This window comes from Tursiops truncatus, chromosome 4 (genome assembly GCF_011762595.2).
Source record: "Tursiops truncatus isolate mTurTru1 chromosome 4, mTurTru1.mat.Y, whole genome shotgun sequence".
Taxonomy (NCBI): Eukaryota; Metazoa; Chordata; class Mammalia; order Artiodactyla; family Delphinidae; genus Tursiops; species Tursiops truncatus.
Window position 1 is genome coordinate 140,405,680 of NC_047037.1, and position 23,403 is coordinate 140,429,082.

A 23,403-nucleotide genomic window follows, 5' to 3' on the forward strand; every position below is an offset into this window, starting at 1 on the left:
TCGTACCAATGTTAATTTCTTGGTTCTGCTCTTGTGCTATGGTTATGCAAGGCTGGCTGAGGAAAGTATGGAAACTGAATTATTTTTGAAACTTCTCTCTAAATCTAAAAGCAGTAAAAAATTTAAAGCTTTTTTTTTTTTAAGGAAGATGTTACAAGAAAGCAGCCCATCTTTGTTGACTCTATTGACTAAAGGCCTCGCACAGATCTCGTCGCATCTGGAGTGGATGCTGCTTTCCAGACTGAACCCAAGCTTATCCTCTTCCACGGATGAAGCACAGAGAGGTCAGGGCTTGCCCAAGGTCACACAGCCCCAGAGCTGCCTTCCAGCCTAAGCAGTGGCCACACAGCTCTTCCGAGTGGCTCAAGAGGTCCCTTCCCTCCTCAGCAACCCACAAGGGGCTGACAGGAGTGGATGCTGCGTTTTAGTTGACACTAACACTACACCCACTCTTCCTTCCCCTGAATTCCCGTCTTGCTGAGAGAATGGGTGAATGCAAAGAACAACCTGAACTGGCATCTACTCCTCGTTTCTATTGACAGTTCGCAAAGTCATCAGTGAGCCTCCTTTAATGTTGATTCTTTAGAAGTGAAAACCAAAGCACATTAAACAGCTTGTTCGGCCCAGGCCTGGCCAGCTCCCAAGCAGGGGAGGCCTGTGTCCAGACGGGGTGATGCGCATCTCCACCGTTTGTCCCCTTCCAGCGACAAGTTTCTAACAGGGCCTGTTATTCATGCTCCAATCGCCACCTGGCCCAAGCCAGCCGTGCGCTGGGCACCGGGTGCGCTGTGCCTGGACGGACAGGGCTCTGGCCTCCCTCACAATCCCGGGAGCTGATGAGGGCACCAGTGACCACAGGGTCCTGCTGGGGAGAGGGTGGGGCAGCAGAAGGTCAGCAACCCCTGTGCTGAGACCTGAAATACTGACAGGAGTTCAATACGGAGAAAGGTTAAATAATGTTGGAGACACAAGAAATGCCTTGTGGGAAGATCCCACAGAGGAGAGAACACTGAATGTTTGAGCAATGGAAAGGAGACCGGTTTGGGGGTCAGGCAGAGAGTGCCTTCCCACTCTTACCAGCTGACTTAGACTGTGGCCACCGTGGGTGGTCAAGGAGCTTGAATTTTTGGGAGCAGCGCACGAAGGGAGCTCATTATAGAATAAGGAAACTCCCAAGTCTTGTCACTTTGTTTACTTTTCAAGTTGCCACACCTCCTATACGAGTCAGAGCTATTAATAACATGTTCTAAGTTCACAGGACATTTTTTTTTTTTTCTTCCCACAAAGACCACAAATTGTCCTACAGTCTCGGTCATTTGCATTTAAAACATTCCTCTGAAAAAAATCCTGGGGCAAAAGACTAAAGAGACAAACCGCTCTGTTAACCCTCCCCACCCGGGGCCTGGGCCTGCTGGACAAGTCCAGAACGTGGCCCTCACTCTCAGAATGCTGTTCCCCGCACGTGGTCCCAACAGCCGCAGCCTTGGGAGGAAGGCGCTGTCCAGCCCACCCGGAGGGGGCAGGGGACCATGGGCACACTGGCTTCCATAGCTGGTGACCTGCTGTGGAAACGGCAACACTGGAGCCACCAGGCGTGGACCACTGCTGGGGTGACTGTCGCCCCAAACCACTTTGTAAATGTTCATGTAAATAAATGCAGGGGAACAAAAGGGAAAACCTCAGCTGTTGCCTTTAAATAATACAGCATTAGTTCCCAGTCTGGTGACTGAGCCAGTTCCGGGAACTTTCTGTTCTCTGGGACCGAACCGCCATCAGATCAGCTGGAATTAGGTGTTTGCGATGGCAGAGTGGAGAGACGTGGGGTGAGGGGGACCTGACTGACTGACTGCTGGCTGGCTTACGGACACTGTGTGTACCCAGCAGCTTCTCACTAGTGAGGGGCTAGCTCGGGGAACTTGTGAACAATATAGGAAGCTCCCTGCGCCCCCAACAACTTCCTGAGTCTGAAGCGGGGGAGGGAGCAGGCATGTGTATTTTTTCAAAGCTCTCTAGGCAATTCGCCAGTGTTCCCCAAACACCTGGCATCAGCCCGACCAGCTGGCAGAGCAGCCGCGGTCTCCTCACCTGTCTCTCCAATTCACCATTCTAATTACTCAGAGTGAGGGTTACAATCCCAGGGGCCCTCTGACACAGGGAACCTGCAGTGCCACAGTCCCTGGTCATCCGGGGCCAAAGGAGACTCCACAAGCTACTGACCCACCCTCAGCTCCTAGGAGATAGGAGCCCCTTTGTTAGGGATGATGCATTAAACAATCGCACCCTTTTATCCTTTCTTGCTGGACCGCAACTAAAGGAAACATTTGGGTCTCAAAGTCAAGTCTGCTGCCCACAGGGGACCGTGACTGCAGATGTGGATGGACCAGGAAAACCCCCCAGCCCAGGGTCTAGGTCAACCCTGGCAAGTCTCTCTAGCCCGTGGGCCTCAGTCTCGCCTTTCGGAGAAGCAAGAGGTGCTGCGAGAAGGGTTTAGGGTTCCTTGCAGTCCTAAAACACAAGCTGGAGTAAAACAGAATGGGAGGAGTCGCTCCATTCAGGAGAGAATCCCACCTCGCACGGAAGACGCTGGAAATGCCTGAGTTACCGCCAATCCCCCAGCGCCATAGGCAGAGAAGTGGTCTCCTCCCGGGCCAGGGCAGACAAATAACAGGACAGGGTCGGGGCAGAAGGGGGACGCTAAGCTGTGGCTCGCCGGGCTGAGTGCGGGCTTGGAGGGTCAACCCTAATCGGGGATTAGTGGAAATCGTGTTGGAGGCAGGGCAGAGGGAGACTCCGCAGGGCTGGCTGCCAGGTCAGGACAGCCGCTAACGGAACACCAGGGACTGCTCACCCACGCTGTCATGAGTGTCGCGGTCGGGATGGCCCAGGACAGGGGAGAGGTATGCCAAGGCCAGGGCAGGAGTTACCCAGATCCTATCAGCCTGCAGAACGTTCCATCTGAATTCAAATCGAGCAACATTTCCAGGCACCAGGGAGAGCAAAGTGACGCCAGCAATTCCCTCCCCCCATCACACACACGCACACACACGTACACACGCACGCACACACGCACACACATGCACACACACGCGCGCGCGCATACACACACACACACACACACACGCACCTGACACCACAGTCAGACCCAGTCTACTGTCAGAGGAGACTCAGGGCTGCCTTGAGCTTAAACCCAGTACATTATTGCCCCTTCCGGGCAGGAGCTCTGGAAAAACTGGTGTCGAAGACTCTGCAGTGCATGGCGAATAGCAGAGAACGGAGAAGGTGCAAAGGAGCCAGATCTCTCCCCGCCCCCTGAGCCAAGGGCCCTCTCTCCTCCCACACGGATTCAAGTGAGTAGGGAGACAGGTTTGCCTCCGAAACCTTCAGGTATTTGCTTCAGTTCTCAGCCTTACCCGACCAAAATTCCAGAGCAGGGATATCCTCCTTTCTCTCTGAGGGCTCCAGGCAAGAGGGTAATCTGGAAGCATTATATCGAAGGCAATCATAGTTTCTAAGCCAATCAGGAAATGTCAGGGAACACGGCAGAATGGTTTAAGCAGGACTGTCCCAGACTTACAGGAGGGAGGCTCGTGCCTCTGCCTGACCCTCTCAGGAGTCCCAGGGGGACGACCAGGACCCTACAGATCATTCGCCCCACACCAACACGCATGTTACAGCTCACGAAAGGCTGAGAAGCAGAATCAGTGGCCCACGTCATGCGCCCTGTCTCATCCAGCTGGGACAAGGCTTTCACCCGCTCACAACTCCAGCCTGCAGTGCACTCAGCCCCGGAACGCAGGCCCTGGACACCAGGTCAACCAGGGATCAATGACAGCAGCTTCGTGGGGAAACAAAGCTGTGTTTGCTCACATAGGTGAGGTCACGTGGCTTTAGGGGCTCCCACAAGAGGTGGGGTGGCCCCCCCGAAGAGCTGTCCGGTTCTGGCGGCCACGGCACGGACTCCAGGCACCGAGGCAGACGGCAGTCAAATGACCTTGAAGGCTTTTTTCATCCAAAGGTTACGGTTATTTTTTTTTTTTCCCCAGGGTTCAGAACACGGTCTTTTGTTGGATTTATGCTCATTCACACTCAAAGCTATTTTGTTTTTTAAACCCGTGGCTATGTGAGTCAGTCAAGGCCATGCGCAAAGACCACACAGAGGGCCCACCGTGGAATATTTTGAAGGTTGATGGTCCAGACACACAGCATTCACTATTTCCAAAGCGAAGCACCACAGGCTTCTCCACTGAGTTCCCAAGCAGGTGGCGGAATGCGGTACACCTGGGAGCCATCAGGACAGGCGAAGACTGGGAGGTACCCCAAACCCCCCAGGCCCCCATTCCTCCTATGGAACACCTAGAAATAGCAGACGCCAGGAGCTTGTCATTAAACCAAGATGTCTTAGAAGCAAAAATAAGTCACCCAGTCATTAACCAGACAAGAAACATAACCACAGGAGCATGAGGTAGCAGAGCTCCGTCATAAGCCCCTGAGCTTTGAGGTAGGAGATAGGTGGGTTCAAATCCCAGCTCTGCCACCCACAGGCTGTGTGACCTTGGGCGGATCACTTAACCTTTCCAGGCCTCAGTTTCCCCACCTGTAAAATGTTGACAACGCCTCTGTCGCAGGAATTGCGAGGATTCAGAGATGACAGACGTACCTGAAGCCCCCAGTACATGTCTGGCGAGTGGCTAGCCCTCAACGGTCACTAATTTTAAATGCCAAGGAATGCAAACCTTCTGGAAATAACACGCTGGGCGAAATTCAGCTCTGTACGTGGAAGCATATTTGGTTCACAGTTATTCAGGTGCAAACGCAGTTCGGTGTCCACCTGAATACGGGAATCCACCTGGGACGCCAGGAAAGGCAAGTATGAGCCTGAAGGGGAAGGGGCACCCCGAAAAGTCTCTCCAACAGCCAGTCTGTCCCTCCAGTGGAGCCTAGGGCCTGGCACACCTCACGTCTGGTTAATAAAATCGAATCATTTTGTCTTGATTCCCCATCAAGGGTCCTCCAGTCTTCAGGGTCTTTCTCCTAACTTTCAAGGATGCTCTGCCCCTCGAATCAGTCAAGGGCTGTGGCGAGCCTCCAGGGAAGGAGAGCTCTGCTCTGAACCCGCGCCCCGAGATCACCGCGCCCGACCCCGCAGCACGACAGGCCCTCACGGAAACTCACCGCTCTCCGTTTGGCCTCATCGTTCAGGGCGGCCACCCAGGCGGCCTGCCACTGCTTCCTCCAGATGCTCAGCGTCACGATCCAGGCGAGCAGCGCATCCGGCTCGGGGCGCTGGCCCTCGCCGGGCTCCGCCGCCCGCCTCGGGGAGCGGGGTCGCGCCCTGGCCAGCGCCCACTGCGCCAGGTACAGGCCCACAGTGCCCAAGGCCACGACGAAGAGCGCCACCAAGCCCAGCCACTGGACCTCACCGAGCCACGAGTCCAGGCGGGACATGGTGATGGCGCATACCCGGCGCGCCTCGCCCCAACTTCCCAGGCAGCCCCTGGCCGGGCGCAGAGCCCGCGGGCGGCGAGCTCAGGACATCAGCTCGCGGCCGGCCGGGGCTCGCGGGGGGCGGGGAGGGGGCGCGGCGGGCGGATCCAGGCGGCTGGCGACGCCGGCCCCGGGCGCCGAGAGGCCGGCGGGCAGGGTGAGCGGGAGGAAAAGCCCAGCCGCCTCACGACGGCCACGGCCCGGGACTGCGCCTCCCCTAGCAAATGGGGACGCGGCGTCCCGCGTTCCCGACTCGGGCGTCTGGTAGTTCCCGGGGCCGTGGCCGGGCGCCTTTCCTCCAGCGCGCCGCCCCAGGCGTCCCGCCCGCGGCCCAGCGGCGGCCGGAGGAGGGGCGGGGCCGCGGGGCGGGGGAAGGGGCGCGGCCTGCGGGGTGGGGCGGGGGCGGGGCGGGGCCTGGGCCTTTCCTGAGCCCGGGTCGTCCCCGCCGCTCCCGGCTCCCGGCTTCCCGCAGCCCGCCCCGCCCGCCCCTTGAAAGGCCCAGCGCCCAGCTCCCCTGCCGACCCCGCCCCCGCTGCGGCCTCGGCCCCCGCCGGCCGTGTGCGCGCGCCGCCTGCCACCTCCGGCGCCTTCGCCCGGACCATGGCTGCGCGGTGGCCGCGTGTGCGCCCGGCGCTGCATCCTCCTGCGCGGACCTGTCTCCGGCGTGGAGACGCGAAAGCGCGGGACTTTCCAATTAGTCAGCCCAACCCCAGGGCTACAGTGGAGCGGGCTGGCGGGGCTTCCGTGAGCCTGTGTGCGCGTGTGTGCACGCGTGTGCGTGCATGTGTGTGCGCGCGCCTGTGCGTGTGAAAGGGTGATTTCTAGGATCGCCATCTGCCCACCAGCAAAGGACAGTTGTCCGGTTTTAACATACTTGGAAAGCCCCTAGAAATCCACCACTCGCAGCCTAAGTCTGGAACCTCGCTTTAAGAGCTGCCATGATCACTCCTGGGAGGGTCTCAGGAAAATGCCCATTAAGAAGTTTGTGTGTGCGCATGTGTGTGGCGCGCTCCCTGCGCCCCTCACCTTGCAGTCAGCCCCCGTCATTAGGCAACGCCTCAAAACACTAGCCTGAGATTCTCCAAGGCCTAATGCAAAGCCTGAATCATAAAATAGTAATTTGCTTGTAGTTCTGCGGCTGTATGAAAGGGATTTGACCTTGAATTGGGTTGGTTAGACCTGAGCACTTAGCCTTCTCTTACCTAGCCAGGGTCTGCCTGTCTGGTTGGTAACATCAGTGAGGATTCTGGCCCCGACACTGCAGCAGAGGGTCCTCACTGGCTCGTCCCCAGCCCCTCCCTCTGCCACGGCAGTGGGTAAAGAGAAGCCTTCCAACCTGGCTCAGAGGGGAGATTGCTAAGGAGACGGACTAGTCGGGCCGATGGAGGTTAGGGTCTGGATCTGGTTCAGAGGCTAATGGCATTTATTGACAGCTATTTCGTGAAAACCCTGGGAGCAGTAGAACAAAGAGAACCACAGATGCTGTGACGAATCTGCCCTGGATACCAAGTACTGAAGAGGAGGGTGAGGTGCCGGGCCGGAAAGGGGGAGGTTGGATGTAATGGCATTTGAAGAAGTGTGTGTGCAAAGTCCCTGAGGCCTGCATGTAGCTCAGTACCCTAAGCCCTAGAGTGTGGGCCCTCACAGGAGAGGGTATTTCTAGCTTAGAGACTGGAGGCCAGGAGATGAAGGTGAGTGAGGGTTTGTTTTTTTTTTTAATTTATTTTATTGAAGCATAGTTGATTTACAATGTTGTGTTAATTTCTGCTGTACAACAGGGTGATTCTGTTATACGTATATACATTCTTTTTCACATTCTTCCCCATTACGTTTTATCCCAGGAGGTTGACTATAGTTCCCTGTGCTCTACAGCAGGACCTTGTTGTTTATGGGGTGGGCGAGTCTACAGCAGTAGAGGGTGAAGGAGTTGACACCCGAGGGCCCGATTTTCTTTGAGAAGGAGGAAGGGATTGGGAGGTAGGTGGACTGACAGCCCTAGTGGGGAACAGGACCAGGGCTGGCAGGGAGGGGAATTCATCAGGTTGCCCAGGCGAGCTGGGGCCGGGGAGAACCAGCCCTTACTAGGCAGGTCTGATATTAGAAAGTGGAAATAGAATGATCCTATCAACTTCCTGCGAGTTATCTATCCTTTAAACTGTAAGTCGTCCTTCAGCCCCCAGGCTGTAAAGGATTTGGGAGGAGTTGCTCTGCTTTTCTCAGAAATCTCTTCTTATTTGGAAGAAACATCTTAATATTTTCTGACCTGTAGCCAGATCTATGCAGTTGAATAATCCAAGTCATGCTGGCCCCGTTGCCAGAATAACCTGGATAACCGGATACCCAGGGCTCCTCGTCTCCCTGTTCGACGGTGAGTGCAGGTGTGCGCATGTGCGATGCCTAGCATGGCTGTGTGGCAGGTAGGAGACAGCCGTCCCCAGCCCGTGTGACTGGTGGAACCAGTTTCATTCCTCTGCGGCGGTGTCTCCGACGCATGCTCACCCCACTGGCACATTTAGGGGCTTTGTCACACACTGTAAACTAACAACCACCCAGGGTTTAGAATTTGTCACACTGCTGTAAGTTTTTCCAAAGGGAAGGTAAACATATAAATATTGAACTACTTCTGTGTAGAAGCCAAGTGAGGGGAAATGAGGAACGTCATGGGCTTACAGGAAAATGCAGTTGGCCAAAACGTGCAATAGGAAGGAACTAAAACACCTTGTAAACCTACGGAAGAGAACAGACTCCCTTTACTTCTGCTCCGGTGCCCAATCCCATTCATCCACTGCCTGGAGTGGATACTGGACAGCTCAGTCTCCAGGAAGAGTAGCATTTCACCACTGTCACACATGGTGACAGTCCCTGCTCCTAGTATGTTGCCCTCTCCTCCACCCCGTGTCCCTTCAACCCCAGGAGCCAGACTGCAGCTCTGCCCAGGAAGGACACTCGCTGTCACCCACCAGACCTTCCAATGGATTGGGGTCCATCACACTCTACACCGGCGGTCTGCTGCTTTTAACCAGTCCTCAGAGGAAACTACCATGCTTTGAATCCTCCAAGCACTCGCACTGAGCTTCTGTGAGCAGGTGGGGCTGGGGTCTAGGGTCTGGGTGCAGGGGAGGGGCCCACGGGTGCCAGTCACTCATACTGTGGCCCAAGGGAAACCGTCTTCACATCAACCTACTGGATCGCCCAGAGGCAGCCACCTGCCTGGAATTCTCTGGAAGGCATGACTCTGAACCTGAGACCAGGTGGGTCCCATTACTGCATGAGGAGACAGCAGAAACTATGTTTCCAAATTCCGCTCTGGAATGTTCCACAGTAACTGGTTGTGAGCCTGCACACACGAAACAGGAGTAAAGGCTCCTTGTTCCCTTTGGTGGTTCATCTCTGTGTCTTCCGTGGAAAGATTTTTTTTTAATCTTCTTCTTTTTTATTATTATTATTTTTTTTATTGGAGTTCAGTTGCTTTACAATATGGTGTTAGTTTCTGCTGTACAGCAAAGTGAGTCATCTATACGTATACATATATCCCCTCTTTTTTGGATTTCCTTCCCATTTAGGTCACCTCAGAGCACTGAGTAGAGTTCCCTGTGCTATACAGTAGGTTCTCACTAGTTATCTGTTTTATACATGGTGTCAATCCCCATCTCCCAATTCCTCCCACCCACCCCCTTCCCCCTTGGTATCCACACGTTTGTTCTCTACATCTGTGTCTCTATTTCTGCTTTGCCGACAGGCTCACCTGTACCATTTTTCTAGATTCCACATATAGGCATTTAATATACGATATTTGTTTTTCTCTTTCTGACTTACTTCACTCTGTATGACAGTCTCTAGGTCTATCTACGTCTCTGCCACTGGCACAATTTCTTTCCTTTTTATGGCTGAGTAATATTCTGTGGAAGTATTTTAATGTTTCCCTCTACCAAGCCCAGGAGGTTCTATGATGATGTTACATTTTTTTAAATTAATAAATATGTCTAGTGTCATATATGTTTCATAACTACAAACAAAGTTATACTTGTCAATACTAGAAAATATCCATTATCATTGAACCAGATATTCATATGGGCTTTTAAAAATACTTAACAAAAAATTGGGATAGATACTTAAACACTTACCAACAGTGTCATTGAGTTTCCGGTTCCAATCTTACATTTCGAGAAGAGGAAAAGGGCAGATCTAGTTTGTCTCTGACGTGGTAGAGATGCTTCTCCCTCACGCTGCAGCCATCTGCGTGACTGTGAGGAAGATGATTGCCTGAACCATCACCTTGTGCCCGCACTGCCCCAATGGACCGATGGACCGGAGCCTGGGCCCCAGCGGGGCTGTGATGGGTGACCTGGGAAGACAAACACGCAGCTTCCTCTGGCAGTGCTTGATGGAAGACATTCCGAGAATTCCTTCTTAGCAAAACGCTTTTGAGATTTGGATCTGCGCCCACGCCCTCAGCAGTGGGGTCCGTGGGGACATTTGACCCAATCTCCTAGGCTGCATTGGCAGGACTTAGTCATTTCCACAGTCGGAGGCTCGGGGGCTGGGGGCCATTTCCTGTTGTGCCTAAGGGTCGAGGGGGGTGGGTGCACAGGGCGGGGGGGTGGGGGGGTGGGGGGGAATGCAGGGAGCCTGCTCCAGGCATTAGAGGCCTTGGATCCTCTTGCTGGTTATTTTCAAGGTTTTGTGATGCTTTCCCTGGGAGAAAGGCAGCACCTCTGCATAACTGTCTTAACCCCAAATCACAGCATCACGAGGGCTGTGAGAAAGTTTTCTGAGTCTGAAGTTCAGACCACACGCAAGTCGCCCCGGCTGCGTGAGATGGAGATATGGTCTGTCCTGCCTGCCCCCTCCGCGAGGTCATAACTGCGCCTGGGAGTGGGTCTCCCCACATGCAGCTGGTGTGGCTGGGTGGCTGCAGGCGCTCACAGCAGGCACACTGGGGAGCCGCTCCACTTGAGGGGCTCGCTTAATTTTCATGGCCATGTGAAGGATGGCATCATCCCGTGTTAAAGGTGAGGAAGCTGAGTTCAGAGAGGCTGAGTCACTTGCTCAGGGCCACACAGCGAGAAAATGGCAGCGCCAGAGGCGGCCCCCAGGTGCTGTTGACCCCAAAGCCCGTGTTCTTTCCATCAACTATTATAAAGCAAACAAATTCTGCTAAAAACAGAAACATGTTAAAAGCTGGACATGAAGGCGTCCCATTTCTCATGTGCTCCGGCGAAGATCTGTCTAAAGAAGATGAATTGCCTTTTGTGTTTTGAAGTCCGGGAGACATGGATTCTTTCAAACCCAGAGGGGAAGGAAGTTCATTCAGGGGTCATTCATACAAGAGGGACTTGTGGCGCTTCTGCTGTGTCCCAAGCCCTTTCTGGGGAAGATGGCAGGGAAGTCAGCCAGCCATCCTGCGCTGCCCATCAAGGAGGGCCCGAGCCCCTGCCCCCAGCCCCGCAGGGCCTGCCAGGCCGTCCACCTCCCACCCGGAGGCGAGCAGTCACAGGATGTGCCCTCACTCCCCCTGGTGATGGCCACTGAGGAGCCTGAGTCATCGGTGATTCAGGCGGGGCGGCCTGGGGGGCGGGGGCAGAGGCAGGGCCTGGCAGCCTAGAGCCTGCCCTGGGCCACCCTGATGACGCAGTCCGGGTGACTCTGTGTCCACACCGGGTGGATGGAGGAATGTGATGCAGATGGCAGCTCCATGGCAGCCAGGTGGCTCAGTTAAGCCTCCTGTGTAACTACCCAACGGCAAGGGGATCTGGCAAGTTTACTTGCACCCGAGGCGGGGACCTACATTGTGAATGAAAATATTTGACCTCGTATTTTTTTATACACTGAAAAAGTCCTTCGGAGGAGGCAGTCACCTACAGGGTATGTTTTCCATGACTCGAAAGAATGCTGCCCTGCACCTGTCCACTGAAGTCTGAAGTCACGCTGTCGGAGAGTCAGATGTATCCGCAGTGTAGAGGTCAAGTTCTTGGGGGGTTGGGGGGGGCGGCCTGGCGGGAGGGCGTGCCAAGGAAGAGAGAGACGAACTCACTGAAGACAGGCATCGCCCCCTCCCCCAACCTCGCTGGGACTTTGCCGTGGATGCATCTGAGACTCCAACTGGAGGCGGCCACCGTGCGGTCTTCTTGCTGGGTACAGGCTCCTGGGCACCAAGGGGGCACTGCTCCGTCCTTCTCAGAACCCTTGGGATCTGCTTCTAAGTCCCCCTGACCTGGCATTCCGGGCGCTGACTTCAGAAAAACGCGGACTTGATGTACGGGATGGTGCAGCCGCGCGAGGGCGCTCTCATGGCTGCTCCCAAGCCCAGCAAGCTGGAGGGAGGGCCGGGGCTCAGCCAGCCCATGCGAGACCTCGGAAAGCTTCTCCCATCCCCCATCAAGGCACGTGCCTATAATTAATATTTTGCCTTCATTCTGGCCCCAAATTTTCCTTTGTGCTATGTATTTTTTTGAAAAAGCCTTACTGGCACAAGGATAGAGGCAAGAAAATAACAGGAGGAATATTTAGTCTCTTTGGGAGTTAAAGGAAACCACTATTAAACGGCTTTTTAAAACAACTGAAAGACACCTACTTACCTACAAAGAATTGATGTTCTAATTACAAATGATTATTATCTATTCCAGCGGCTCACCGAGCAGTCCAATAAGACAAAGTGAACAATTTTGCTGGTCTGGAAAATACTGGAGTCTGGAAACAATTGATCTAGGGAGTAAAAGAGGAAAACACAAATGCCTTCTGTTTGCCTAGCTCTCTGCGATGATTCCTATAGCAAGTAACTCAGCAAGGACCGCTTGGCTTGAGCAAAGCTAGACCTGGAATCCAGGTGTTCTCTGTGTGGTCCTTCCTGCTACACCTGTGGGCCATCCCTGTGCAATTAAAGAGCGATTCTTCACACAGATTTATTGCAATGTCTCATTTTTCACCGATTCTGATGGAGTCGTCGTCTTCCCTTGCCACTCGGGGTGGAAGGTGTAACTAACTGTACCTGTGAACACCTGAGATCGTCACATGCATCTCTTGTTGCATCATTTCCTGCAGAGTCACCTTCCAGAAGCTCTGCCAGCTCCCTCCCCGGGGGCCCCGCTGAGCCCAGGGACCGGGCAGCCAGCAGAGCTGGGGTGGGGAGGGAGACAACCCTGCGATTCCAGCTTCCCTCCACGTCCATTCCAATCGGCTTGACTCTCCTTGAGTTAAGGCGGGGGGTCACAAGGATGAAGCAGGAACTCTATGGAGGGAAGCAACTGAACCCTTACCCTTTAGGCTCTTCCCCAGGTGACGGGAAGAAGGCAGCTGATGGGTCCCAGCAGGAGAAACAGTCCCGCCTCAGCCCCACCCTTTCTGTTTGTGCAAACACACAATAATCTGCCTCGAGGGTGTTGGCGGCACTGCAACTCCTGATTATTCATACATATACTGTTTTTTAATATTTCTTCTTTATTGAAGTATTGTTGACTTACAGTGTTTCAGGTGTACAGCAAGTGATTCAGTTATATATATGTGTATATATATATATATATATTTTCTTTCGGATTCTTTTTCATTACGGATTATTACAAGATATTGAATATAGTTCCCTGTGCCATACAGTAGATCCTTGTTGTTTATCTATTTTATATATAGTACTGTAGTGTGTATCTGTTAATCCCAAACTCCTACTGTACGCCTCCCCCCTTTCCCCTTTGGTGACCATAAGTTTGTTTTCTATGTCTGTGAGTCTGTATCTGTTTTGCAAATGAGTTCATTTGTATCCTTTTTTTAGATTCCACATATAAGTGATATATGATATTTGTCTTTCCCTGACTTATTTCGCTTAGTATGATCATCTCTAGGTCCATCCATGTTGCTGCAAATGGCATTATTTCATTCTTTTTTATGGCTAATATTCCATTTTACATATATCTATATCTATATCTACATCTATATATATCACATCTTTATCCAGTCATCTGTCAATGGGCATATAGGTTGCTTCCACGTCTTGGCTATTGTAAGTAGTGTTGCTATGAACATTGGGGTGCCCATCTCTTTTCAAATTAGAGTTATCATTTCCAGATATATGGCCAGGAGTGGGATGGTTGGATCATAGGGTGACTCTATTTTTAGTTTTTTAAGGAACTTCCATACTGTTCTCCATACTGTCTGTCTCAATTTACATTCCCACCAACAGTGCAGGAGGGTTCCCTTTTCTCCACACCCTCTCCAGCATTTATTGTTTGTAGACTTTTGATGATGGCCATTCTGACCGGCGTGAGGTGATACCTTATTATAGTTTTGATTTGCATTTCTCTAATAATTAGCAATGTTGAGCATCTTTTCATGTGCCTGTCGGCCATCTTCATACATATATCGTTTTAACGCCATGCTTCTGTGTCCAGTACGATGGGGGGAAAAATACACGGAGAACCGTCCTGCCTCCACACATGGAAGAATGCCGCGGGGAGTGACACCTGCTGCCTTTCAAACGCACGGCCCAGCTTGACCGGAAAACAGCCAGAGTCCGAGGCTTCCCCAGAGGAATAGGAAGAAGCCCAGGGTGACTTCCCGTGCAGGCACCGGGACAGGGCAGCGCAGGCTCTGAGGTCTTTGTCACCAAGGAGCTGGGGGTTTAAGGCCACAGGGGAGCAGGTGAATAAGAGTAGGTAGAAATGAGGCCCCTCCCCCCTTTGAAGGAGAAGCAGAAAAAGAATGTTCTGGGGGGAAAGGATGATGACAAGGAAGCTAGTCTACATTTATATTAAGTGCGTGATCTCACAAATCCACGCAGACATTTCTATAAGAGGGTTGTCACCTGTGACGCCCAGGGCAGTTGCAGAGACCTCTCACACGGTGACGTCATTCATCATTATCCCGAAGACCCTCGGCTACACTGCTTCACGGAACATAGATTCATAGTGAACAGAATCTTTGAGAAAGTTGTCAGCTGAAACCACCCAGAATCTTAACCAATACGATGGAGCATAGACTAATCCAGGGTAAAAATGACTGGAGGCTCCTTAAAGGGAATCGAGACCATGAAGAAGGAAGAAGACGCGTTTTGATTTTAGCCCTCACAATGCTATGAGGTACACACCATTACCCGCATTTTGGGGTAGGGGCCTCCAGTCCAGAGGGCCCTGCCTTTACTACGGACACAGCTGAGCAGTCGTGGGTGTGTCCAGGGCCCTGCTGCTCCCACACTGCCCCCTGCTTACTGAGAACAGCCTTGGGGAAGAGACGTGACCAGGAGCAGAGAACCTTACACATCGGCCCCCCCGGATGCACCCTTGGGACCCCTACACACCAGCCTCCCCCGGATGTGCGCCCTTGGGACCCCTCGGTCTTTAGCCCGAGCTGTTGTAAAGGGCCGGTTGACGTTATTTGCTCCAATGATAAAGGCCCGCATATTCATTCAAAACATATCATCAAAGCTGCTCTCAAGCGAAAAAGTGCACAGGCTTCATCGGGCGGGCTCCAGATGGCGGAGTTGTTTATGCATCGCTGTTCAAGTGCAGTATCCACCTCGCCCGGGGATTATTTTGCCTTTTTATTTGTAAAGTTGATCTAAGAAGTTATGCAAACTTGAAAGAACTTGAAAGAAAAGAGATGTGGTCTATGTGAAGTTCTGTCGCTTCCAGTGGCAGGTCTAGTGTGGAAATGTGCCCCTCTGAGGGGCAGACCGATGGGGAACTGTCCTGCTCTGTGTCCTGCTCTGAGGTCCAGAAATGATGGATGAGAGTGACCCAGATGCTGTCTCCTCACCGAAGTTTCCCCTCCCTCCCGGGACGAGGTAGGGAGTAGTACACCATGGGAGATGCTTCCTGACGCTGGGTTTATGAGATTGAAAGATTCTGGTTAGAGGTGGTGACAAAAAGAACATCCTTTTTTGCTGGGGAGAGCTAGACCGGCCATCTCTGAATGTGGTAAGTGAGAGTCCTGGACCAGGGGGACAACCAAGGAGGCCATTAATGGAATTGTCCTCGTGCATGAGGCCAAGTGGCAGAGCTGGTCCACCCATCGTTTTTAATGAGCTCTGTCCCGAGAAGGCCAAGGAAAGAGGGAGCAGGTGGGAGAGATGATGCCAGGTGAGCCTGGAGGGAACCTCTCCTTCCTGTAGCTCTGGGACCAGCCACAAGAAGCCAAGGACTCCAATCAGCTGAAACGACAGGGGAGACTCAAACGTCCATTGATAGATGAACGGATCAACAAAGGGGTCTACCCATACCACGGAATAGCATTCAGCCACGAAAAGGACTGAAGTAGTGACACATGCTACCACGTGGATGAACCTTAACTCGTGATGCGAAGTGGAGGAAGCCAGACACGAAAGGCCACATAGAGTGTGACTGCCTTGATATGAAATGTCCAGAACAGGCAAATGCATAGAGACGGAAAACAGATTTCAGTGGATGCCAGGGGCTGGGCGTGGGGAGGAACGCAGGCTGACTCTTAATGGTTATGGGTTCCCTCCTGGAGTGGTGAAGACGTCCTGAAATTAGGGTGATGGTCGCATAACATTGTGAAGGTGTTAAACGCCACCAAATTGTCCACTGTAAACTGGTGACTTTGATGTTATGGGAACTTTACCTTTAGTAAAGAAAAATCATAGTGAATGAATTAAAAGGAGAACATAGTAACCTACCCACGGTCAGTGATGGTTCTCTTTGTTAAACACGATCGAAGAAAGCGCAAAGGGAAGAGTCGCTCATTCATTCAGGCAACTCATGCTTACCGAGCACTTACTTTGTTGGAGAGGTAACATACAAACACGATTTAAAATGTTTATGCAGGGCTTCCCTGGTGGCGCAGTGGTTGAGAGTCCGCCTGCCGATGCAGGGGACGCGGGTTCGTGCCCCAGTCCGGGAAGATCCCACATGCCGCGGAGCGGCTGGGCCCGTGAGCCATGGCCGCTGAGCCTGTGCGTCCGGAGCCTGTGCTCCGCAACGGGAGAGCCCACAGCAGTGAGAGGCCAGCGTATCACAAAAAAAAAAAAAAAAAAAAAATGTTTATGCAACGACAGAAATATTCCCACCCTCCGACTTCTCTATCTGTGCTCCAGTGGCATCATTTTCTCTCACAAATACACCAGAATCATCCTTACCAGCCTTGCTTCTCCAACCCTGATCCCATCCCATCCGGTGGGTCAGAACCAAAATCCCATCGTTTTCGGTCTAAATGCAGCTTCTTGCTTCCCTCCTCCTGGAACCCGTCTTCAGGGCTCTCTAGCCGGTCCTCCCGCGGCTGTGTCGCTTTCTCCTCCATGCCACCCTGCTCCTACCATCTGACCGCCTGCTGTAGCTACCTGCTCCCCACCTCATGCACCTTCCAGGCTGGGTGACTTGACACTTTTCCTGACCTTCCTTGAGCTCACCTCCCCTCGCAAAGCGGACACGTGGATGCCTGGCTCACCGGGCCGCTGGGGGGCCTGGAGACCCCAGCAGGGGTAGAGCTCCTGTACAGTGCTGTACAGAGAGTCAGCCATTGTCCATGACTTCCCAGTGCCCCCAGGATTACTTCTGCACTGAGGGCACCGTGTTCCCTCCAGGCACATGCTCAGTCCCCCTCCACTGCCGATTCCCCCGACCGGTCCTCCTCCAGGTTATAGCCCTCGGCCTGTGCTCCCCGCACGGCGTCCCTCCCACGTGCTGTGTCCTGCCTGGGACCCGAGCCTGCATGCCCTCCACTGTCACACCTCCTCTACCGTGCTGGACTGTCATGGGGATCTTCACAGAAGTATCTGTGTGTGTGTGCGCACGCATGTGTGTGCACGTGTGGCCCTACTAGACTTCGAGTTCTTTTAGGACTGAGACCAGAGTCCTCTGAATTCTCTCTGCAGGAATCTGCAGGTATTCTGGAAACATCTCTTGATTTGGATTAGAGGTTTGTAGCTCGAGCCCCAAAGTTAAGTTGGATTTAGGGCTGCCGTCTACACCTGAACCCAGGTGTGCACAGGTCCTGCTCCAGCCGAGTTCTCCAGGGCTGGGCTGGGTCGCTTTCAGGGACCAGAGGCTCTGCTCCCGTTCTTGGGCTTGGTCCTTCCCACGGCGGCCAGGGTTGTCTTTCTGTGATGCTGATGGGCAGGCAGAGCCGCTTCCCCTCAGCCTGGAAGCAATGCCAAATTGTCCCTTTCTCATGATCACTCTGGGCCCTCCCCAGCCATGTCCAGCCTCCTGCGAGGCCTCCACAGACCCTAGACCCGTCCGATGGTCTGCATAACCAAGGCCGTTCTCTGCCTGCAGCTCCCCCCGTCCCCTCTCCGCCTGCAATCATCTCTCCTTCTTCCAGGATCAGGTCAAAGTCGCCCCGTAACAGGAACTGTCACATGGCGGTTAAGACCTCACGTTCCAGGTCAGACCAACTGGGTTCAAATTTGGGCCCCTGTGATTTTAGGCAAGTAATTTCATCTCTCCGTGCCTCAGTTTCCTCATCTGTACAAAGGGGTTATTATTCTTATCTCCAAGAGGACTGGACACGCTAACACAGGCATATAAACCACAGTGCTGGCAGCAGCCCAGCTCCCAGAGCCTCACTGCTGGCTCCGTCCAGCCCTCTCAGCACCTCTCTTGTGATGTGCAGAAGGGCGCATCTCATTTTCTGTGTCTCCTTCCCTCGGGAAGGACACAGAATTCCTGTCCTCTGCAGCGTCGTAGCCCAGCACGGAATACGACACAGGTCAGAGGGCGCAGGCTCAAGGGATGCTTGCTGTATGACTGAATGTGTCGACTCAAAAAAATGCATGACCTGCAAGTTGAGAGTTATGTTTTATTCGGTGGGGAAAACAGAGGACTTAAGCCCGGGACACAGCATCTCACATGGCGCTGAGGGACCACTCTGAAGAGGCAAGGGGGGAGCCACGATATAGAGGAGTTTTTGCAGCAAAGACCAGGTAGTCGGAACATCAAAAGTTTACTGTTAATGAAAGAAAACCAGACATCTCAAGTTAAGGAATTTAGTGCTTTTCTCTGTATGGGAAGATGCAAGAGTCTGGGCTCACTGAAATCATTCCTTTGATGTGCACCTCAGCTCCCTGGGGCCAGTACTCTGTGCTTTCTCATCCTGAGTTTCCTCAGGGGGCACCATCCGGGATGGGGGCAGTGGCTGCAGCGTCTGATAATTTGGTGGCGGGCATCCTGTCTCCATCCCGAGTTCCCTCAGGGCTCCCCATCTGGGCGGCTGTAATGTGATGGCTCGGTGGCTGCAACATCTTTATTTACTGATATGGCAATAGTTTTCATTCACAAATGAATGAATGAATGAGTGAATGAATGAATGCAAGCGATAAAAATCAACAAGCAAGCTTTCAAGGGAAATTGGGGTCGTTGGCCCAGAATATAAAGTTACCCTGTTGGTGCAGGACAGGGACGGCGCCTGTGTCTCCTTCGGGGAGGGCGCGCTGGGCGCAGGGCACCGCAGGGGTGGGTGGAGGAGAGTCCTCTGTCTCCTGCAGGGCCTCGGGTGAAGAGCAGGTGCCGGAACGTTCCAACGGAACCAAAGCCCAAATCCCAGAGTCTGAATACCCACCAGTGCCCACGGGCACCCAGGATTTGCTCCCCAGAGGTGGATGGTGACAGGCCGAGTGTTGTCACTTGTTGCTTCCGGTCACTACAGGTGACTCCGTGTCCCTGTCCTCTCCTTACGAGCGTTCTTGGGGCTTCCTGAACAGGGACTCAAGTGCACGGCAGCCTTACTGAGCTGTTTACAGCCCCAAGTCCTGAGTTGGGGTGTTTCAATGCTTTCCCTGATTCGAAAGCTTCTGCTTAAGATACGTGTGATTTTGGCCTCAAAATCGAGGGTCGTGCCGTCATCCTGGCTCCTCAACAGGGGAAGTTTGAGGTTATTCATCTTGATGTAGCACGGACCATAAACATTTAAAAATCAAAGATCTCCACACTAAATTTATTTTACATCCATAAAGCCTGGAAACTTTAAGTGAAGGCGCCAGCCTGTGGCTTCTCCGCTGTGTCTGGGTATTTGTCGCAGACTGACACACACTCCGTAGGAACTGCCCTTTTTCTCACTCCCGGGGGTTCTGGGTACCCCAGGGGCCACAAGGTTCACTCCACTGGACACCCCCTTCGTGCCTTTTTGCACTGCACAGAGGATACCCTGGCAGCAGCCGTGGAGGCTGAGACCCCTTAGTGGATTTCTATGACTACCCCTGACTTCCTATTCAGTTGCTCAGGCTGCTCACTGCACAAGGACATCGGGTGGAGAGGCGCCTGGGGCTGCCGGGCAGCCTGCCTGGAGGAAGGGGCATCTTTTTCTAACACACACAGAATGTCCATGTGGGCCGGCAGCAGCCCCTGCTCCCTGTCTCCCTGGGCTGCACGGGGCTCAGGGCCTCACAAAGGCAGTCACGCTGGCCTGGGTGGTAGAGACTCTCAGAAACTAAGGCTGCACAGTCTGTTAGCAGCCTCGGGGCAGGGAGAGTGTTCTCATCTTAAGGAAAGAAAAGCTATGCACTGTTTCACGCTGGGTACGAGGGGAGAGAGCTGGGTGGGTTCCACAGGTGAAGCTGCGAGACAAACAGGGTGGGGCTGGACGGCTTGCTGGCTTTCTCCCGGGGACACTGCTGGGCGCCTCAGCTTCTAGGCACTCGTGGACGTCAGGTGCACTGGGTGTCAACAGGTGCCTTTGTGGAGGCCTGGAGACCTGGTCCCATGCCTCACACGGCCTCCCCCTCGTGGCCCACGGCTCACCCACGACCCCTGGGAACACGGCTCCTCCTTGCAGATGAGGGTTCGTGTATTTTTTTTGGAAAAGCAGGCCGTTTCCTCCGGGTGGTGCTGCCAGCAGCCCGCCATGCTCTCCGCACCCCCTCCCGCTTTCTCTTCCTGCTGTGCGCGCAGGGTTGGTATCCTCAGGCCTGAGATGCTCTTCCCCACCCTCTTCTCCCGGCAACATTACGGTTTCTAAATCGGTCCCTCAAGAGGCCTCCTTCTGGCACGCCGGCCTAGCTGGGTCCCCTGGGGAGATCCTTTGGCCCTTTGGTCGGGCTCACTCCACGGTCCCCTGCCCGTCCCCTTTGAAATCCTTTCCGCGCTTGTAATTTGTGCGGGTGTCTTTCCTGTGGCGGGAGAGCCACACCAGGCAGCATTTGTGTCTGAGCTGTCAATCACCCATCACGGGGCCCTGGGCCCCCATTACAGGCCTATACAGCCAGTCCCCTACATACGAATGAGTTCAGTTCCAAGAGTGTGTTCGTAAGTCCAATTTGTTCGTTAAGTCCAACAAAGTTAGCCTAGGTACTCAATTAACACAATCAGCTATATAGTACTTTAATGTAATAGGTTTATGATACTTTTCACACAAATAATATGTAAAAACAAACACAAGAAAATAAAGAAAACATTTTCAATCTTACAGTACAGTCCCTTGAAAAGTACAGTAGTACCGTACAACAGCTGGCACACAGGGGCTGGCATCGAGTGAACAGGCAAGAAGAGTTACTGACTGGAGGAGGGAGAGGAGGTGGGAGATGGCGGAGCTGAAGGATCGTCAGCAATAGGAGACGGAGTGCCAGCTGCAATTTCACTCACACCTGACGCTGACGGCACAGGTTCTGGTTCCTTGCTGGATTCAATTCTATCTACCCTCTTGAAAGAACAATCCAGTGATGTCTGGGTAGTAGCTCTTTTTTTCTCATCATAAATGACACGGTAGCACTGGATTGCATTCTGAACGGCTGCTGCAACCTTCATGTACTGTTATAGGTTTGGGTCCTTTGCCTCAGAAACTAACAGCGCCTCCTCACATAAAGAAAAACCCCTGCCATGTCCTGCGTTGTGAATCTCTTCGGTTCTTCCGTTACTTCTTCTTCCTCTTGTCCGTCTTCGTCCTTTCTCTGGGCCTCCAACTCCATCAGGTCTTCATTAGTGAGCTCCTTGTGCTGCACAGCAAGAGTGCCGTGCAGTATAGTACACGAAAGCACAGCCACTCGAGGATGCACGCATGTGACAATGTACGCCGGACACGTGAACGAACTTAGGTGATGGGACACGCGAACGCACGTTCACATCTTTGAAAGTTCGCAACTTGACGATTTGTATGTAGGGGACTTGCTGTAAATAATTGTGGACCAGATTAGAGATGCACTTGAGAGCGCCCCTGCGGGCCCCCTCTTTGAGGACAGATGGGCTTTTGTCTGTGTGACAACACAAGTCAGGGCCTTGAACTGTCACAGCAAAATATTGGTAGCAAATGTCACACAGAACTTGGTCCATCAGGCCCTGGTCCATGAAAGTCACCAGGGATGCAGGGAGACCTGCGGGGCGCTGGGGCTCATCTCGACATCCAGGATTGGAAAGACGACTCACAGAGAATCAGGCGCTTATCTGTACCTCGAGCAGCCTTTCCTCTGGGATTCTGAAGCTCCGTCTTGTTTTAAGTTAAATGGTGAGAAAAAAAAGTACCTCGCTTCAGCCCCCCATGAGAAGAATCTCCCTGAGTTAACATGAATGACGGACCTTCAGCTTTTATTCTTCCAGCGCATGAAGTGGCTCTGCAGAGCCCTTGTTTTTTTCCCGCTCCCACGAAGTTGTTTGTTTTTCTTTTTCATTTTGGCCTTGCCCGTGATCTACTTGGTATTCTTCCAGCTTTTATTTTATCTGCGAATTTGATCAACGTCAGTCTGACTTCAATGTCTTTGGACAGAGAAATGGGGGCCAGCACTGGCTGAGGCCTGAGAAAGATGGAGAATCCCCCAGGAACGGGCTGGTCCCCAGCCTCTGCCTTGAGGCTGGTTCTCTGGATGGCGGTGGGTGTGGGCTGTACCCTCGGATCCACTTCTCCATCCTCCCTGCAAGCCCGTCAGGAGAGGTCTTGATTAGTTCCTGGTTGTCAACCTGACAACCGGATCCACAAAGAAAACGAAGCCATTTGTTCTCATCCATCTGTCCATCCATCATCCGTCCAATCCGTCCAGCATCCTCGCGCTCACAGCCGGCAGCTGGTCCCGAGCCTGGTGCAGCGGTCCGCGCACTGAGCTGCGCCCGAGGGGAGCTGCAATCCCGCCCAGTGTCGGGTGCTTTGGGCCTCACCCACCCACCCTCCTCCCTCTCGCCTCAGCCCTGCCCGGCGCCCACTGTTCCCGGTGGGCACAGTCACCCTCTGTTACCTCCTGCGGATGGCACAACTATTCTGAACGCATGTAAATCTTGAGATGACAGAACATCGATATGCTCCGGGCCAGCCCTGACCGGTGGTGACAGGAGATGCAGGGTAAGCACTCCCCTCTTCGTGTCTTCCTTTGCAGAGGCCCCGTCCGCCTGTCCTCAGAGGCGTCCCAGCAGGAGGGGCCCCTGGGCCTACAGCGTAACTGGCTTGATACCGTACCTTCTGGGCGGCGGGGCGGCGGGGGGGGGGCCTTCTTCCCAGCCTCCACCTGTTCCCTAGAATAGCTTCCAAAAGTGAAACGCCAGGGGGCAGGCTCCTGTCCCTTGGGGAGACCTGAAGAAGCTGCACAAGGGCTCCCGGTCCAGAGGGATGGACAAAGTTACCCCCGAACCATTAGTTACGGAACAGCGTGCATGGGGGCCACAGAGGAAGGACAGCCCGACTGTTAGGGGTGGCTGTGCGTCCGGGAAAGTCTGAACAGGGTCTTGAGTGTCAGCAGAAGTCAACAGGCCTGAAGAGGAAGTGGGGCGGGAAGGCCGGGCACAGAGAGGGGCGGGCACAGAGAGGGGCGGGCACAGCGGGGAGTTCAAAGGCCAGGAATTGAGAGCAGGCGCTGGGCTTCTTGCTCCTGCAGCCCACGTTTAACAGGCGTGGTGGGACCCGACGGAGAGGGGTCTGGAGATGCAGGCAGGGCCTGGCCGGCAGTGGCCCTGCTGAGAGTCGGCTCTTAGCCCTAAAGGGACGGGGAACTGGCCAAGGGCTGAGCAAGGAAGAGTTTGTACAGTATGTCACCCAGAGCCTCGCTAGGCAGAGAGCGGCCTGGGA

At 53.6% G+C, this 23,403-nt stretch overlaps 1 protein-coding gene across 3 annotated transcripts in view; it reads right to left on the minus strand.

Moving 5' to 3' along the window:
* The window catches only part of C2CD2 (C2 calcium dependent domain containing 2), a 63,012-nt gene extending 57,231 nt beyond the window's left edge, over nucleotides 1-5,781 (minus strand). The window contains exon 1 of one of the 3 annotated variants that reach the window (XM_033856110.2): nucleotides 5,173-5,781. In XM_033856110.2, coding sequence (XP_033712001.1) covers nucleotides 5,173-5,445 — 273 coding nt within the window. In that variant the 5' untranslated portion in view covers nucleotides 5,446-5,781. The remainder of the gene's footprint in view (nucleotides 1-5,172) is intronic. The other 2 variants (XM_033856112.2, XM_033856113.2) reach the window with 2 other exon arrangements.
* Nucleotides 5,782-23,403: the final 17,622 nt, after the last annotated feature.